The following is a 20264-nucleotide window of genomic DNA, read 5'->3' as shown; positions in this document are numbered from 1 at the left end:
TAAGTAACTTTATTTATTATATAATATTATTTATTTTTACGTTTTTTTTATTATTTTTAATAATAAAAATATCGTAAATATCCGTTTTAATAATTATCGTTTTATTAATATTAATAATAATATCCTCGGTTTTAATAAGGAAATTACCTTTAACTGCGTTAATATTTATAATCATGGTTATAATTAAATTAATAATTATTATATATTTTACGATAATTATTATATTTTTTATAACGATATTTATAATTTTTTTAATGTTTATTATAATTATAAACCTTTACTTTAATCCTTATTTTTATAATTTAACTTAAATCTTTTATTAATAATTATATTCGTAATTCCGTTAATTATTTTAAGCTTAATTATAACGTTATTTAATATCCCGCAAATTTAACATTTCGTTATATTTATAATTAAAGGATCCGTACTTTTAAAGTTAAAATTTTGTTTTTTAATGTTAATTATTTAACTTTTTTATATTTTTTAACAGTTATATAAATATGTAATATATTTATTTAAAATAATATTTATAGTCGGGAAAAAATAAATTAACCGTAAATCTTTTATTAATATATTATATATTAATAACTTTTAATATTCCATTTTTATAAAATTAATAACGTAATATATTCGAAATAAATTTATAATTTATAACTTAAAATTAATATCCTTAAAGTAATTATTTTTATTATATTTAATTTATTAAATAATTTTTATTATTTTATAAATTAAGATTTTAAATTATTTTAATAATATTTTTAAAGTTTTTATATTATTTTTTAAACATTTTATTTTCTTTTTTTATAATAATATTTTTATTTATTATTATTGCGCGAAGCTTTTTAAAAGTTATAAGAATTTTTCTCGAATCGTATCCTTTTATATTTATAATGTTTAAACGGTTTTAACGGTATTAATAAATAAGTATACGGATTTTTAATGGGTTTCTTTATTTAAAGTGGTAATATCCGATAACTTAATGGTTATTATATTTAAATTAAAATAAAAATACCCGATATTTCGAATAAACTATTTTTTTAATTTTACTTTTTTTTTTATTGTTTTTATTTATTTTTTAATAATTGTTTATATATTTTTTATAATATTATTTATATTATTTATTATCTTTTTTAAACCGAAGATTTATTTTATAACGGTTTATATTATTAATATTATTTCGGTTAATTATTGTTTTATTTTATGGTTATAGCGGGGAAGCGGGGGTTTTAAATTATTAAAATTATTATTATTTAATTTATTATTAATATTTATTATTTTGGGAATTGTAGTAATATAATATAATTTAAAATATAATAATTAAAATATAGTAATAAAAATTAAAATAAAGGTAGTAATAATTTAAGTTAATTACGAATATAATAATATAATTTTATTTAATAATTAAATATTAAAATTATTTAACGGCGGAATAAAAATTATAATAATATAAATTAATTATAATTATAATAATATAATTAATGTTTATAATATTAATATTAAGTTTATAATTATATAATTTAAAGTAAAGAAAAATAATTAAATAAGTGATTTTATTATTAATGTAAATAAGTTTAATATATTAATTAATAATATTAATATTATTACGGGTGGTATTAAATTTAATGTTAATAATGTTATTATTAATAATATTAAATTTAATATTAATAAGTTTAATGTTAAGATTAAGGGCTTTAATGTTAAGATTAAGGGCTTTAATGTTATATTTAATGGATTTAATGTTGGGATTAAAGGTTTTAATAATAATATTAATGGTTTTAATGGTTATGAAAATGTAGTAGTAAGTAGTTTATTTATTTTAAAGATAAGCGTTTAAATATATTATTAAATAAGTTTTAAAAGGTTTAAAGGTTTATTAATTATTATTAATAATTTAAATAATGGATAATTAATTTATTAAGAAATTAATAATTAAAAAATTAATAATTAAAAAATAAATAATTAAAAAATAAATAATTAAGAAATAAATAGTTAAGAAATTAATTATATAATTAATAATTATATAATTAAAAGTTTTAATATAAAATATAATAATATTAATGTAAGTTTTTATAAAATTAATAAAGTATTTATAAAAGTTTATATAAATAATATAATAATAATTTATAAGGTAATAAGAATTTATATTAATAATATATTTATTATTTATTTTAATATTAAGGTTTATATTTAAGTATTTAATATTATTATTAATAATAATATTATAATAATTAATATTAATAAAATTTAATCTTATTTTTTTTATTTTTATTATATTTTTTACCTAGTATAAATTAATTTTTATTTTTATTATTTTGAAAATTTTTTAAGTATATTCTTAGGATTTTTTATAACTTAATATCGGTTTTTTATTTAGTTTAATTTAAAGTTTAAATAAAGTAATTAATTTAGTTTATAAAATTTATAAAAAGATTTTCCGATATAAAAAGTAAATTAATAATAAATTATTAATTTTTTAAGGTTTATAAATATTAAATAACTTATTTAAAATTTTTTCGAAATTTAAAATCATTAATAATTTATTTTAAGTTATATAAAAGTTTTAAATCTTTAAATATAATGTAAATATATTATTAAGCCGAGATTTTTATATATATTAATAAAGGTTTTATTAACTTTATTTAAAAAAATAAATTTAAAATAATTTTATTTAATATATATTATATATATTAAAAGGATTAAAATTCCGATCTTTCGAAAAAATTAATAATAAATATAAAATTATTTTCTTCCGGAATTATTAATTATATTTAATTAATATAAATTTAATAAACTCGATATATTAACTTAATATTAATATATTAACATAATAAAATATAATTAATATAATTATAAAATATAACCGATATAACTTTTTTAAATTATTAATAAAATTTTTTCGAAACTTAATAAATAATTAAAAAAAACTTAGTTTAATAAAAACTCGGAAAGTAATTAATAAAAACTCGGAAAATAATTAACATAAACTTAAAACTAATAAGAACTTAAAAAACAACTTAAATTTATAACACGTTAAAAAGGATAATTCGGTTTTAAAAATGAAGTTAATAAGTATTTTTTTTTTTTTCGTATAAATCGAAAAAATTATATACATATAACGTGAAATAAGGTTCTTATAATAATTTAACGAAAAAATTACATAATAATTTTCTTATTAAAATAAGCGGTTTATTACACCGAAAATTTAAAATAAAAAATAAAAGGGTTTTACTTAAATAAGCGGCAAAAAATTAAATTAATTATTACCTTAAAAAGCAATAAAAATAAAATAAAGTTATTATTTAATAATATTTCTTAATAGTATTATAAATAATAATTAATTATTTTAAGTTTAAATTAATTATAAGTTTTTAAAAGGAAAATTATTTATTATATTAATGTGGCTTTAATATATGGCTTTATAATTAAACTAAAGTACGAGTGTATTTTATTAATATTAATAATATAAGAAATATATTAAATATTATTTATAAAATTTTATTCGTTTAAAAAAAAATAATTTATAAAAACATTTAAAAAAGTTTTATTATTTCGAACATTATCCCGGGTAATATTAATAAATAATAAAATAATTAATAAATTAATAAATAAAATAATAAATAAAATAATAAATAAAATAATAAAACATATTTAAAAATAATTTTTAAAAATAAATAATTATAATTTTTAATAATATTTTAAAATCTTTTAAATAAATAAATTCCGGTATAATTTAAAATTAAATTTTTAAATCCGATTAATTTATAAATTAAATTAAATTTGTAAGGATGAAATAAGTAAAATTAAGTAATAAATAATAAGTTTATAATTATTTAAAATTAAAACTTAAGGATTTAAAAAAAGAAGTTATTTTTAAACGTTAATCTTAATACTTTATTTAATTTCTCGCATATAACACACGTGCTTCTTATGCAACCGCCACTTCTATTACTTATTATATAATGGCTTTATTATGTATCCCAAAAAGGGATAAGCCTTTTATTATAAGGAGATTTCTTGGCTTATAAACTTTTAAGTCTTATAAAATTTAAAATTAATAAAATAAAAAATAACTCCCATATAATAAATATTTAAAGTTAAATATTAAATATTAAAAATAATAAAAAATTTACCGTTTATTTTTAAATTAACGTTTAAACTTAAATTAAAAAAAAAACTAAAGAATTTTTATAATTTAATTTAAATAAAGTTCGGATTTTATATCGATTAATAATTAAAAATAACTTAAATAAATAAATAAATAAATAAATAAATAAATAAATAAATAAATAAATAAATAAATAAATAAATAAATAAATAAATAAATAAATAAATTAATATATAAATTAATAAATAAATAAATAAAATAAAAATAATTTACTTTTTAATTTTATTATTTCGGTTTTTTTATTATAAGTAATATTTAAATGTTTTATTATATAATAACGTGTATAATTTAAATTTTAAAACCTTTTAACAATTATTATTAATTTAAAAATACATTTATAATTATAAATTAAATAAATAAAATAATAAAATAAAATAATAAAATAAAATAAAATAATACGTACGTAATATATTAAATAATTATTTTTCGAAGTTTAAATTAATTAATTAATAATAAAGTCCGTATAAATAATTTCTTTTTAATAATATAAATAAATAAATTTATATTATTTAATTTAAAATTAAGTTAATTTTTTTATCGATTTTTTTTAAATTTAATTTAAAAGTTTTAAAATTAAAAGTTTTTAAAATATTTAAATTAATATTAAAAAAATTAATTAAAGAAGCTATAATTAAATTATTAATATAATAAAATAATAAATAATAATTTAAAAATAAATAAAAAAAATAAATAAAAAGTTTTATTTTTTTATATAAATTTTAAATATAAGTTTCATTTTATTAAAAACATATGTTTTATTATTTAAAATATACATTATTTATTTTAAATAAATATTTTATTTTATTTTAAATATATTTTATTTAAATAATTATATATATAATTAAAATATATTACGTTTTTTTTAAATTTTATATTAAATATATAATTATTTATTATATTTAAGGTTAAAAAAAAATTAATAATTTTTAATTATTTTTTAATTATTAATTAATTAATTAAGATTACGTAAAAAAACTAATTAATTAATTTAATTTTAATTAAGGTTTTAATTAATTAAGCTTAGTTTTAATTAAGGCACTAACTAATTAAAACTAAGCTTAGTTAATTAATTAATAACCAAGAAAAAACTAAAAATTAAAGGTTTTTATCCCACCATTTTTAAAAATTCTTAACTTCGTAAATACTTATTTTAAAAATAAATAAAAACCAGTTTTATAAATTTAAAGTCAAATAAAACAAAGCTATTTAGAACTGTTTATTCTTACTTATTTATTTTAATTTTTAATTTATTTTATAAGAAGTCAAGTTTTTTTATATCGAAATTATTTTTCGAACTTATATTATAAATCGAAAATAAATACTAAAATTCCTCCTCCTTTAAATTCGTATAATATTTAACTGTAAATTTAAGGTTTATTAGACCTTATAATTATTGGACTTAAAGTGGGCCCTAAAATAATTTTTGAAGGTGGAAGGTCCTGTTGAGGAACGGACTTTTTGCAGCCAAATATTTTATTTTAAAGAAATTTTCCAAGTTTTGAAATTTTTACTTTATAATCTAGTATTATTATAAATAACTAATTAATTAAATTAACTATAAATATATATTATATATGCATCGAATTAATAAGTTCAATTAAATCGAATAATCATGGTTATATAATTATAATTAATTTATTTATTTAGTTATTAATTATTTTAAGTGTGTTGCAGGGTGGGGCAAGTGGGCCTTGGCACTTTGAAACCTTGAATTTTCCCTCACCAAAATCCTTTTATTATTTCAAACCTTAATAAATAATTCAACTTAATTCCTAAAAATCGAATTCTTTCGATTACTTATAAAGTTTAACTTTAAATTTAAGTAAATATATTTAATTTTATTAAAGGTTCATTATTTAAGATAGAAATAATTTTTGAAAACTTAATATTTATAAAACCTTGAATTTGACTTTAACTTTTAATTATAATTTGAATTTAAATCAAAAAATTCCCCTTCCTTTAAGTTTAAATAAGACTTGACTTTAAATTATTAAAACAAGTCTTAAATTATTTCTACGATTTTTATTTAATAAGTTAGAAATTTTTGAAAAAAAATGGTTTAAAAACCTTAGTTTTTAGTTTTTTTTTAGTTACTAATTAATTAAGCTTAGTTATTTTTAGTTAAAGCCTTAACTAACTAATTTAGTTTTAGTTAAGCCTCGAATTAATTAATTTAATTTTAATTAAAGTTTTAATTAATTATTAATAATTAAATTTTAACCTTGGTTTTCATTAATTAAATTTAGTTTTAATTAAGGCATTAATTAATTAAAATTAAGCTTAATTAATTAATTAATAATTAAGAAAAAATTAAAAATTAAAAGTTTTTATTACATTATTTTAAAAAATTCCTAACTTCGTAAATACTTATTTTAAAAATAAATAAAAATTAATTATATGAATTTAAAGTTAAATGAAATAAGTTGATATAAAATTATATATTTTTACTTATTTATTTTAATTTTTAATTTATTTTAAAAAATTATTTTATAAAAAGTTGAATTTATTTATTTCGAAATGATTTATTAATCTTTCATTATTAATTAAAAATAAATGGTAAAATTTTATTTCTTTTTAATTATTATAATATTTAACTTTAAATTCAAGGTTTATAACACGTTATAATTATAAGACTTAAAGTAAGCCTTAAAATAATTTTTAAAGTTGAAAGGTCTTTTTAAGCAACCGATTTTTATAATCAAATATTTTACTTTAGAAAAAATTTCTAAATTTTAAAAATTTTACTTTATAATTTAATATTATTATAAATAACTAATTAATTAAATTACTTATAAATATAAATTATATATGCATTAAATTAATAATTTCAATTAAATTATATTATAATGGTTATATAATTATAATTAATTTCTTTACTTAATTATTAATTATTTTAAGTAAATTATAAAGTAAAACAAATAAGCTTTAACACTTTAAACCCTTAAATATTCTTTTATTAAAATCTTTTTATTATTTTAAACCTTAATAAATAATTTAACTTAATTATTAAAAATTAAATTCCTTTGATTATATTTAATATTTAACTTTAAATTTAAATAAATATAATTAATTTTATTTTAAATTTATTATTTAAAACGAAAATAATTTTTAAAAACCTAATATATATAAAACCTTAAATTTGAATTTAACTTTTAATTATAATTTAAATTTAAATCTAAAAAATCCTATTTTATTAAATTTAAATTAAATTTAAATAATATTTAACTTTAAATTAATAAAACAAGTTTTAAAGTATTTTTATAATTTTTATTTAACACGTTAAAAAATTTTAAAAAAAAGTAATATAAAAACTTTAATTTTTAATTTTCTTCGATTAATTAATTAATTAAGTTTAATTAGTTTTAATTAAAGCTTTAATTAATTAACTTAATTTTAATTAAAACATTAATTAATTAAATTTAATTATAATTAAGGTTCGAATTAATTAATTTAATTTTAATTAAAACTTTAATTAATTATTAATAATTAAATTTTAACGTTAAATATTATAAATAATACTTAATTATTTTAAGTTTAAATTAATTAAAAGTTTTTAAAAAGAAAATTATTTATTAAATATTAATTTAATTAAAGCATGTAATTAAAAATATATAATTAAATTAAAGTATATATATATTTTATTACGCGTATTATATATAAAAAATTACATAAAATATTAATATTAACGTTTAAAAATAAATTTTTTTTTTAATTTTCAAGTTTTAATTTTAATTAATTATAAATATATTATTTATTACTTAATTTTATATATTTTATTATTATAATTAAAGCTTTAATTTAAATTAAAAGTAATGTTAACCGCGTAATATAAAGTTATTTATTTCCGCCGCGTAATAACGTTAAAAAAACGCGTCCGAAAAAAATATAAATCGGGTATTTTTATTACCATATAAACCGTTATATAAATAATTATACTTTTATAACTTTTATATATAATTATTTTTTAATTAATTTTAATTAATTATTTTTCGTTTAATTTATGTTTAAATCTTTTATAATTATAATAATTTAAAAATTTTTAATTTATTTTATATTAAATTTAATTTATAAAATTTAAAATTAAAGTTTAAAAGAAATATTATAAAATAAAAATAAAGCAATGGTTAAATCGCGGTTATAAAACTTGGAATTGCTTTAATTTAATAATTTTTTTTAATTTTTAATATTTTAATTATTTTAAAGTTATAACTTTTAAAATTAAAATATTAAATTTTTCGAATTAAAAGTTTTTAAATTATTATAATTATAAGAAATTTAAACTTAAATTAAACGTAAAATAATTAATTTAATTTAAATGTAAAATTAAAAAATGTTTTATATATTATTCGAACGCGTTAACGCCATTTTAACGGTATTACGCGCCGGAAATAAACGATTATATATTACGCGGTTAACATTATTTTAAATTAATTAAGCTTAATTAATTAATAATTAAAAAACAATTAAAAATTATAAAAATAATTTAAAACTTATTTTATTAATTTAAAATTAAATTTTAATTAAATTAAAAAAAAATAAAAATTTTTACATTTAAATTAAATTTAACGTTTTATATATATTAAGTTTTTAAAATCATTTTTATTTTAATAAATAAATTTATAATAAAATTAATTTTATATATTTTAATTTTAAATTAAATATTATAAATAATTAAAAAAAATTAATAAAAAAAATATAAAGTTTTAAAATATTAAAACTTATTTATTTTATTTTAAAATAATTAATAATTAATAATTAAATAAATAAATTATAATTATATATATATTATTAATCGAATTAATTAAATTCGTTAATTCGATATATATAAAATTTATATTTATAATTAATTTAATTAATTAATTATTTATTTAAAATAATATTAAATTATAAAATAAAATTTTTAACATTTAAAATAAAATTTTAAAATAAAAGATTTAATTATAAAAAATCGGTTTCGTAAAAAAACTTTTTAACTTTAAAAATTAATTTTAAAACCCACTTTTAATTTTATAATTATATAATTTTATAAAACTTAAATTTAAAATTAAATATTATAATAATTAAAAGGAATTATATTTTTATTATTTATTTTCGATTAATAAAATAAATTTCGAAATAAAATAATTTTTTAAATTAAATTAAAAATTAAAAAAAATAAATAAAAATATAAACTTTTATATAATTTTATTTAATTTAATTTTAAATTTATAAAATTAATTTTTATTTTTTTTAAATTAATATTTACGGAATTTAAAATTTTTAAAAATAATAAAATAAAAATTTTTAAATTTTAAATTTTAATAACATTTAATTATAATATTATAAATAATAATTAATTATTTTAATTTTAAATTAATTAAAAATTTTCGAAAAAAAAATTATTTAATATATTATATTTACGTAATTAAAACATATAATTAAAAACGTATAATTAAATTAAAATACGTATATATATATATTTTAATTATTAATTAATTTTTTTTAACGTTATTTATTTTTAATAAAATTTATTAAAAATATTAACCCTTTTCATAATTTTTAAAAAAAGTGTGGTATTTTTCCGGGCATAAAACAATTTTACTAACGAATTCCAAAAACACTTAATTCAATAACTAGGCAAGTTAACAAGCAAGCCTGTCGATTTAACGTTGCATATACACCTAATCGTGAATGGCACATCCGAGTTTAACGTAGGTGACAATCAAATTAGCACCATCAGCTCACTCCAGCGTAAGAAGCTCTTCAAGCACGAACGCCAACAGGACAAGAGACGTTATGACTCTGCCCAGTGGCACTCAGATATCCAATTTGAGCCAGTCCCCGCGGATTATACTTCCCTTCGCTTGACCGAGCTTCGGAAGACGGGAGGCGATACGCTTTGGGCCTCGGAGTACGACATCTACGATATATTCTCGAAGCCCTACCAGAGATTTATCGAGGGGTTGATAGCAACATTCATCGGTGATGGCTTCCTGGCTGCTGCATCTGCAGACACGGAAAACATCAAGCTCTAGGAGAAGCCAAGAGGAAGCTTGTCTAACACCGGAGGAGATCTGAGATAAAAGGGATAAAAGGCGGGCACCAACAGGCCTAATAGGAATCGAACCTAAACTACCTTTTATCCCTCTATCCAGTATCTATCTGAAAGCGGTACATCCCGTCGTCCGAACCAATCCAGTCACTGGCTGGAAAAGTATATTCGCCATCGGACCTTTCCCAAAGTATATCAATGAGCTGTCGGCGCAAGAGTCTTCCGAACTGTTAGACAGGTTCAAACAGGCTATCGTAGAGAATCACGACTTGCAGGATCGATTTAAGTAGAGGAACAAGAACGACCTAGGTAAGATGACAGGATGAAATTATGACCAGAGTCCGTATTTTTAACAACAAGCAGCAATATGGGATAACCGAAGTGTGTTTCATACTGCCACCTTTGACTATGACGGTCTCGGAGAGAGATTTGGACTCCGCGCGGTTGGGATCGGGGAAGCCCCTTTTCTGGATCCAGACAGCTCATCCAAGGCCGAGGCGTTGTTTGGAAAAGAATGAAGTAATGTGTGATGGCGTGTTGGAAGCTGGTCTCATGAATGAAAACGACATACGTTGTGAGAGGATATTGAGGTGATCTATCTTGTGTGCAAATGCGCGTAGTTTATGTAACTTACATACGACAGGATGAGTTGATGATAGGATAAGGTGCTGCTGTACTGGTTATACGTAGTACTGTCCCTGCACTAACCCGATTCCGGAGCTAAGATGCTTATCGATACATGCACGGTATCGTATGTACAATACATCGAGTACTATTGAAGTAGGTATGCGGGGTAGCGGGGCAATAAGCAGTTGAACGGCGGGCAAAATAATATTTTACCTTATCTCGTATGTACCTTAGAACTTTATGTGTCAAGTACCTAAGGAAGGAAACAGTGACTCAACTCAATTCAGTCTTTTTCCTTAACCTTAAAAAAGGTATCTTGTTTTTCTCCGACCACCCAATCTTTCTAAATATTTTCTGCCTTCATCTTCCATTTCACTCCTCAACTTTGCTCGGGGAGGCGGACTCGGCCAACACTCACTACCGAGAACAGCGCAAAGATGGCCGACGACGCAAGGTCTGGGGATGTTAAGAAAGTCGTGGTCGGTGGGCAGAAGCCGGCGAAAAAGGAGAAGAAGAGCAAAGCCGGCGCCGATGCTGCCAGCGCTGGCCCCGTCGAGATGAACCCGCCGCCCGATTTCCTGAAGACGCGACTCGACTTGTTCGATCGCCTAAAGAAAAAGTATGACGAAGACGTAGCCAAGCGACCTCGCGAACAAATCACCATCACCATGCCTGATGGGTCTATTAAAGTCGGCACTAGCTGGGAGACTACGCCGGGAGAGATCGCCAAGGGAGTTTCTAATAGCTTGTATAAGCGCTCCGTCGTTGCCAGGTTGGACGGAGACAAGAACAAGTTGTGGGATCTCGACAGACCTCTAGAGCAGAGCTGCAAGCTCGAGCTCTTGACATTTGACGACGAGCAGGGGAAGCAGGTGTTTTGGCATAGCTCTGCCCACATTCTTGGCGAAGCCTGTGAGAGGCGATTCGGCTGCTCCCTTTGCATCGGTCCCCCGATCGATGATGGTTTCTACTATGAGATGGCTCTGCCCGGAGGCGCTGCTGTTCAGCAGAGCGACTGGACGCCTCTAGAACGTATCGTGACCGACATCGTCAAGGATCGTCAGCGATTTGAGCGCCTCGAAGTCACAAAGCAGGATCTTCTCGATATGTTTAGTTACAACAAATACAAGCAGTACATCATCTCCACTAAGATTCCCGACGGTACCTCTACCACCATCTATCGTAACGGCCCCCTGATCGATCTATGTCGTGGACCACACGTGCCGGATACTGGTCGGATCGAAGCCTTCTCCATCATGAAGAACTCGGCGTCCTATTGGCTTGGCTCTCAAGAGAATGACTCGCTCCAACGTATTTATGGAGTGTCCTTCCCGGATAAGAAGAAGATGGCAGAGCACAAGAAGTTCCTGGAGGAGGCAGCTAAGCGAGATCACAGGAAGCTTGGAAAGGAACAAGAGCTCTTCATGTTCCACGAGCTCTCCCCCGGCTCGGCATTCTTCCTGCCCCACGGCACAAGAATCTACAACACCCTTCTCGAGTACCTCCGAGACCAATACCATAAACGGGATTATCAAGAAGGTTCGTATATGGAATAGACTCCTCATCACTCGCTGTACTTCTTCTCTCCCCGTCTTAGCTGACTAGTCCGATTTCAGTCATCACCCCAAACATTTTCAATTCGGAGCTCTGGAAGATCAGCGGTCACTGGGAGTACTACCAAGAGGACATGTTTGTCATGGACTTAGAAAAAGAGAAATGGGGCCTGAAGCCCATGAATTGTCCAGCTCATTTCCTCATGTTTGGGCACTCCCCGAGGGTATACAATCAGCTACCTTTACGCTTTGCTGACTTCGGCGTCCTTCACCGAAACGAGGCGAGCGGCGCGTTGTCGGGCTTGACACGTGTCCGCCGTTTCCAACAGGACGATTCCCATATATTCTGTCGGCTCGACCAGGTTACCGCCGAGATTTCTGACCTGTTCGACTTCCTATCTGAGATGTATGGCTTGTTGGGATTTACCTTTAAGCTTCAACTATCTACCCGCCCGGAGAAATTCATGGGTCAGATTGAAACGTGGGACAAGGCCGAAGGCATGCTAAAGGAAGCTTTGGATGGCTTTGCGGCAGGTCCCGGTGGTGTATCGTGGACTCTCAACGAGGGTGATGGCGCCTTCTATGGGCCCAAGGTACTTCTTGTCCTCTTCGCTCCCTCGCACCCGGCTCTCCCCTGTTACCGTGATTATGGTCGATTCCGCTAACTATATACTAGATCGATATTAAGATTTTGGACTGCTTGAACCGGGTCAGTACGCGCTTGTTTAAATATCTCCCTAGTTTTGAAAAACCGAGTGTATCATCTTGGTGTTTTCCCCTTTCGAATTTCAAAGTCGTTGCTTGTTTTTCAGAGCCGGTGGGCTAATTAGGACTTTAGGAGTGGCAATGCGCTACTATTCAGCTTGACTTCATGGGTCCCGAGAGTAAGTAATGCGTCTTTAACCTGCCGGTTAATATACATCCCTAACAGATATATACTAGACTTCGGCCTCGAATACATCACCTCCGAGGTGCAGACCGGGAAATCCAAGCAGGATGAGCCAGCCGCACCGGCGGCGGAAGTAAAGGTCCAGGAAACTCAGCCACCTAATGCGGACTCCGGGAACCCCGGCACAGGCGATAGCGGAGCCAAACGGGGAAGAGTGGTCAAACCCCTGAGCCCCGGATGCGCTCGTCCGGTAATTATTCATCGCGCAATGGCTGGTTCTATCGAGAGGTTCATGGGTAAGCATGGCGACGAAGAAAGGGGATAGTTATATCGCTTATACTGACCGAGTCACGTAGGCATTCTCATTGAGCACTTCGCTGGCAAGTGGCCTTTCTGGTTAAGTCCGCGACAGGTGATGGTGATACCCGTAGGCATGGGATTTGTGCCATACGCTCAAGAAGTCAAAGAGATCCTCAAGAAAGCGAGGATATTCGTAGACATCGACACAACCGGAAATACGCTTCCCAAGAAGGTGCGAAATGCACAGTTGGCGCAGTACAACTTTGTCTTTGGTGAGTGCCTTCCTTGCTAACGTCTCGTTACTTTATTCCTTCTCTAGCTCTGGCAAGTTGCTAACGGAATCGGTGTTTGTCAAATTTAGTCGTCGGAGATGAGGAGATGAGGGGCCGACAGGTAAACGTGCGATATCGCGACGACACGTCGACCCAGGATCGTGGCAAGCCTGTATTGCTGGAAGAGGTGGTCGACAAGCTGCAGAAACTGCGAGCTGATCGGGGATCATACAATCCCTTCCCGTCAGCGAAGGAGGCGGATAAGAAGGTGGCCTGAGTTGTGACTTGACATTGTTAGCAAGAGGCGATAGACCATCTCAGGTTGCCGGACCTGACTGACCCTGCGAAGTACTTATAATAAAAGGAATTTCGAAAATCTGTTCTACTCGACGAGGACGAGGCTGAAGAATAAAAAGAAGTTATCCTCTCTAGAATATACAGGCAACTAGATAAGCCTATGTTCACTATAAAAAAGGAGGAAATGAATTATGGTAAGCATTTGCACTACAATACAGTCCCGAATAAAATAAATAGAAAATCGTGTTGATTTTTCGCCAGTATATCGACTGGGGAAATTGTTAAGGTTACGACTTGAGGTCAACCAGACCCTCATATTCTCCAGGTTAGAAAATAACTCCCTATGGATCTAGCGACTAATTTCATTCGAAAATCATGAAATCTTACAGACCAGCTTCTCGGCACTGACCTTGCCCTCCTCCTGCTCCTTGAAACCAGACAAGATACCATCAAATCCTCCAAGCTCCCTTACCCTGTTAGGCTTGAGCTTACCACTAGAGAGCAATTCCGGTAGGATGACCAGATACTTCTCCCATAAGGCTTTGTCGCCCGGAGTCGCGTCTCCGCAGTTGTCGAAGGTGCCGAAGCTTCGTGGTCGTTCGAAAACGGTATACACAATGGTACTTTCTATCTGGACCTTTTCGCTCCCAATCTTGTTCCTGATCTCTTTCGCGGGGAGGATAGTGACGACGTGCCCTCCTTTTGCGGGCGACAACGACTTTACGACAGCCTCTGGTGTGCCCTTCTCGGATATGCAATCGAAAGCAAATTCGAGACCATCGTGAGTGAGCTTGCGTACCTGTTCTGGCCAATTTGGATCCTTATAATCGACCACGGCATCGGCACCCAGCGATCTTAAAAGCTCGTGGTTTCGAGCTGATCCGGTTGCGATCACAAACGCACCGGCCATCTTAGCCAACTGAACAGCGTACTGACCAACGCTCGAGGTACCACCGCTGACAAGGAAAGGGAATGCGTCTCTGGCTGGGTTGCTTGGCTCGGGCAACTTTAGCCTCCCGAAGATTGCCTGCACGGCCGTAGCAAAGGCTAATGGGATGACGGCGGCATCCTGATAGGATATCTCGTCCGGGATCGGATATACCAGACTGGCTTCGATGACGGCGTACTCTGCGAATACTCCTCTGAGCGGATCGACAGAAGAACCCTGGACAAAACCTGAGACGCGTTGCCCATTGCGCCACCGGGAGCCATTGCTGTCTTCCACAATACCGGCAAAGTCACAACCGATGATTCGACCAGGCGGCACGAATTTCACGTGCTTCCAATCCGTCGGATTCAGGGCCACATAATGGACTTTGACTAATATTTCGCCTTCGCTAGGTTTCGGGATATCTACTTCCTGAACGGTCGCAGTCTTTCCCTCGACGGTGACCAAGGCCTTCATTTTCGGTGCCATTATGACCCTATGAGCAATTGGATTGGTATGTGTCTGAGGTGAGGCTGTGATAGGGTGTGTATGCAGAACAAATAGTTGCTTTGAAGGCAATGATGCCGTTTGGATGAAAGCTTTAGTGTTACTCTCGGTATAAGTAATTTATATATGCCTTCTTCTTAGAGCGGTGACCTGATACGGGTGTTAGTTAATAATATAGGAGCTGACAAATTCGAACATTTGTAATAAATACGAAGACATAGCCAATGAAATATTTAGGAATTATTACATAAGCTTCATACAGGAATATAATTGACACGGGAATGTTTACTTGAGGGATTCCCCTGTCAAACAGACGTGTAATGATGTGCGCCTGATAGGTTGTCGACAGAAATGTTTACTTGGGATCATATATCCTACCATAGGTACATGTCATTGAGGCGGTCACCATAGACTTGGCATTGGTACGAACCCGCATTACATCTTCTACATTTCCTTCGCTACCTTGTTAATCAATGTCTTGGAGCGGTACTGTTCTTGTATGGTTTTGCTCTGGTGATGTGGAATAGCCCAAGGGCTCTCATTTTGTGTATAGATGATTAAGTTCGTGTGATATCCCGTTTCTATATTAGATGGCTACCTACTGTATAACATAAGGTACCTAGGAAGATATAGTATGTGACTTCTTATATTATAAGCATACCTCCTTTGAAATGAAGCACAATAAAGATACCGTATTACTCGAATGTCCGTTTTCGGTTCAAGTGTTTGGAATTGATCTGATTCGGTATGTAGGTAGTAAACCGTTCGGCACATGCAGGTTGCCGCAGCTCCAACAGCAAATCATTATCACAAACACACCTCCCACGAGCTACGTGGTCCTATTGAAATGTTTAACATATGTTTCTCTTATATTCTCCTTCATGGGTTTTTCCCTTACCAAAAAAACATATCCACTCTATCCGTCTCTTCTCAAGCACATCGTTCTCCCACTGAGTGAATCATGGCGGGCGTCGAAGTTAAAGATTCGTGCATCATTTGCAACACATCTAGTGCTAACTTTTGCGACCGTTGCAAGAGCATCCGCTACTGCTCAAAAGCATGTCAACGTGCTGACTGGCCTACCCACAAGCTTCTCTGTAAAGCATTTTCGAATTTCGATACTACCAAGCGACCAAGCAAAAATCACTTTCGAGCAATCTTCTTCCCGGTTGACAAGGAGAAACCCGAACTCATCTGGCTTCATTGCCCGTGGCGCGATGACGAAGAGGATGGATGGTATCAGCATCCTGACAAGAAGCCATTTCTAGGTGTAGACGTGTTTGCTAGTACCACGAGTATTCAGCGCAACCGGATCTTGGAAAGGGATCTTTCGGATACAATCAATCTTTGCTATAGCGATTCTTTTCTTGTCGATGGATCCAGGCCCAATAGAAGTATCGCTGCTATCACTGCCACGAAACCATACCGGTCCCTTGACTGGCGAGGCCCGATACTAGCTTATGGAAAGGAGGGGCTTGGTATCGACCAGATCGCTTGTAAGGACCTTGACTTGAACGACTTCCGACATGTGGCCGATCTCTTGATCTCGTATAGCCTTGATCCAGTGCCGGTCAATCGGCAGTTGTCGCAACTGCGCCAAAAGGTGAACCTTATATCGTTTATCCTTATTGTTACTTACATGACTGCAGTCCGTCGGCGAGAAGATCAAGGGTGTCAGGATTAATTGTATCGGGGACCAGAAGATGTGCGGGCGGCCGAAGTTTGAGGCAGTTGAGATTGCACAGCCAGACCCTATCTTCTCTTATGGCGACGTCTCCGAGATTATGAAACGCGTTGAGCTGCCCATCATCACACAACATTGCCGTCCCGACCCAAAGTGGGCCAACAACGAGAACTACAAGGCCTTCGAAGGTATGAGCCCCTTTAATAATCAAGACGCTACCTACCTCCATCTGTGCTGCGACCCGAACGCCGACCTTAAACTTCAAATGGGGAAATTAGGTTGGGGATTTGCCCCCTTGAAATGGCAGGACGGCGTAGGGAGTGTCATCGTCGTGCGTCAGGACAAGAAGCCACTATTTCCATTGCATATGGAGGCGATGTGCAAATACTGCCGTTACGATGCGAGTGATCTAATTCGTCACTCTTTGGGGGAATATGCGCCGGAAAAGCCAATGGAAAAGGGTGATGTGCTGACTATGATTTGCCGGCCTGCTTTTGTCATATTTTGGTATAAGCTACTAGATGAAAGGCGGAAAAAGGGGGAAGATAGCAGCGCACCATACCCCTACTACGATGTATAACGTCATCAAAGCCGAGCTCTAGTGTATGTTGAGGATCACTGGTTTAGGGAATCGAAAATCAATATGCTTTCATATAATTCACGAACTAGATGCAGAAGTGGGAAAAATGCAAGTGATCCAATAGCTGCCAACAGTCTGCCCTACAGCATGTTCGTCAGAACGTCTTGACAGGTTAGAGACATAACGACCAACGCGGACATCTTGTAAAATTATAGGCGCATCCTGTCATACATAGTGGTTCTGTACCTTCAGACCCTTGAATTCGAATGTCGTTCCTTCACGCTTATCCAGGACGGTTTTGTAGTGAACATCCTTGACTCTTGCTCGGACGTACTCGGTTCCGGACACTACGGGCTTGTTAGGATCTTTGTCCTCCTGTGGAATAAGGCCAAGTCGATCCAGGAGAGGGGATGGGACTGTTTTCATAGGCGTGCGAGCCCCTGGCCTGCTGAAGTACAGTAAGCCGAGACGTGGAATGTTGATCTGATCTTTTGGTGGCGTGACTACGCGATGGATGGTGGACTTTATAAAACCTATAGTATATTCACGTTAGTCAAGCGGGCACTCAGTCAACCTGAGATGGACGCTCACCGTTCGTAAGGAATGTCAACGTGTCCGCCGCATTGCACGTAACTGCAATACTTTGGATTAGCAACTCGCGTTCTTGCGCAGTTTCCATACGTCTTCCACTCTGGCGTATCATTCAAAGGTAGGAGGATCGTCTTATGCAAATCACGGATATCTTTGATGAGACTTTAGGAATTTGGACTTACTACCACCGTCCACTGGACTAGCATATTTCCATTGGCCTTCGGGCGTGCGGATCTGCAACCCGGCAATATGCTGCGAGAAAAGCAGAGTCAAGCTCCCGAAGTCGGTATGGCCCCCTTTCTGCATGTACCAAGATGTCAATTAGTATCTCTTCACTTCACACTCGATAGGGGTTCGAAAAATAATAAGCGGTAAGAGGACGGGGGGCGGAATGCGTCTATGCGTACGGAGTAAGCCTGGGCTTTGTCCCATTCTTCCTGACTTCTGACATTATATAGCATGTAGCGGAGGTGGTCGTCAGATTCGTCATCATAACCGTGTGCATCAACGAGGTAGTTCTCCGGAAGCTCAAGGATAATAGAGATTAGAACGAAGAGCTTTCGCACCACCTTCTCGAATAAATCTTTGTGGAATGAAGCGATCTCGTCCCAATTCTCCTCCGCTATCCTGTGTTTTCCTACTTTGTCGTATGCCGGGATAGCTTTGGGGATGTTTAACTATCATATCATGAGTTTGGAATCTGCAAATTTCAGGACGATGTGCGTACCATTTCCACGTTTTCTTTAATCCCCGTGTCGCCAATCCAGCGTGAATTCTCCCTGTACCCGAAATACTCACCCTCAGCAAAGTTGCAGGGGAACCTTCGCTTTTCTTCGATTGGCTGCTTGAAGAAGGTATTCCCGATGCTGAACTGACGGAGCACGCGCTCATCGTCAATCCCTGTGTTGACCACAGACCAGAATCCAACTCTGGTGACAGCGTCGTAAAGCTGCTGGGCAAGCTCTTGTTTGCCATCGGGGTTGTCAAAGAGTGACAGATCAATCTTCGGCAATTCTGCCCATTCTAGCTGTTCTGATGTCTTTGCTGGCCGAGACCACGGCTTCACGAGAATCTTGCCATCGCCTGATCGATCAACTGTGGGTGCTTCAAGGGCAATGGGCGCCATTTTGATCGATCTAACTGATTAGTCTATTCCTTTTGGGTGAAACAATCGTAATGTAATATAACATAGATAGCTGCGCCTTATGTCTACTTGGGCGTTTATATGCTTGGAAACAAGAATATCGTTTCTTCTATTGGCTCTGATTAATTCATATCAATTCTATACCCTCCTGATATGAATATAGCCTGTCATCCATAACTTAATTGGTTGCGTTGGAGGTGAATTTGGAGGCGGGGGTAATTGCGTGCTTGGTGTTCTCATCGACCTCATCGTAGGCGTGCTCAGAAACATAGTAATGAGATTGGAGAAACTTCCGGGGTGCCTCGATGGGTTCCGAAAACGTCGGATGCGCCTCCACGACGGACAATGTTCCCCGCAGTCAATGATAACGTTGACGAAGATGAAAGGAGCACTATCTTTTTCTGTAGTCACATCTACTCTTCCCTCCAGCTCCAATGTCATGGGGTATCGCCTATCGTTGGGATATATACTAGGAACCATTAAGGCGGAATGAACCCGGGGTATCGAGTCTGTCACAATTTTCTGTGATATGGCGCCATATCTTAGTAGAGCCCGTGTAAACCAAGCTGGGTCAACTGTTGTTGCTCCATAGGATTATACTTCGAGCGATTCTCTATCGTCATTTATAACCGCCGGCCCAGGGTCTTGGTTAGGAGTCTCCTGTTATCTCACTAGGTCCTATATCCTCTTGTCTAG

The 20264-nt window shown here is 30.4% G+C and overlaps 4 protein-coding genes across 4 annotated transcripts; 2 read left to right on the top strand and 2 right to left on the bottom strand.

Moving 5' to 3' along the window:
• Positions 1–11054: 11054 nt before the first annotated feature.
• F4807DRAFT_331956 (threonyl-tRNA synthetase) lies at positions 11055–14358 on the top strand. Its single transcript, XM_047995280.1, has 7 exons — positions 11055–12362; positions 12440–12969; positions 13053–13085; positions 13215–13260; positions 13319–13561; positions 13622–13837; positions 13927–14358. Exons 1-7 carry the CDS (start codon positions 11261–11263, stop codon positions 14112–14114), a joined length of 2358 nt encoding a protein of 785 aa, XP_047849038.1. The 5' UTR covers positions 11055–11260; the 3' UTR covers positions 14115–14358.
• Positions 14359–14507: 149 nt separating this feature from the next.
• Positions 14508–15539, bottom strand: F4807DRAFT_454641 (zinc-binding dehydrogenase; the record flags this gene model as incomplete). Its single annotated transcript, XM_048000606.1, has 1 exon — positions 14508–15539. One exon carries the CDS (start codon positions 15537–15539, stop codon positions 14508–14510), a length of 1032 nt encoding a protein of 343 aa, XP_047849037.1.
• Positions 15540–16387: 848 nt separating this feature from the next.
• Positions 16388–17940, top strand: F4807DRAFT_447060 (uncharacterized protein). The gene is made up of 2 exons (XM_047999855.1): positions 16388–17172; positions 17219–17940. The coding sequence occupies exons 1-2, from the start codon at positions 16531–16533 to the stop codon at positions 17831–17833; spliced, it is 1257 nt and encodes a 418-aa protein (XP_047849036.1). The 5' UTR covers positions 16388–16530; the 3' UTR covers positions 17834–17940.
• Positions 17937–19579, bottom strand: F4807DRAFT_472009 (Clavaminate synthase-like protein). Its single transcript, XM_048002980.1, has 5 exons — positions 19152–19579; positions 18832–19101; positions 18607–18724; positions 18425–18466; positions 17937–18366 (listed from the first exon to the last, which is right to left on the bottom strand). Exons 1-5 carry the CDS (start codon positions 19548–19550, stop codon positions 18059–18061), a joined length of 1137 nt encoding a protein of 378 aa, XP_047849035.1. The 5' UTR covers positions 19551–19579; the 3' UTR covers positions 17937–18058.
• Positions 19580–20264: the final 685 nt, after the last annotated feature.

Source organism: Annulohypoxylon truncatum (assembly GCF_022578515.1).
Source record: "Annulohypoxylon truncatum strain CBS 140777 unplaced genomic scaffold F4807scaffold_56, whole genome shotgun sequence".
In the NCBI taxonomy this organism is placed as follows: Eukaryota; Fungi; Ascomycota; class Sordariomycetes; order Xylariales; family Hypoxylaceae; genus Annulohypoxylon; species Annulohypoxylon truncatum.
Note: the sequence above shows the minus strand (reverse complement) of the source record. Positions and strands in the feature narration are given on the sequence as shown.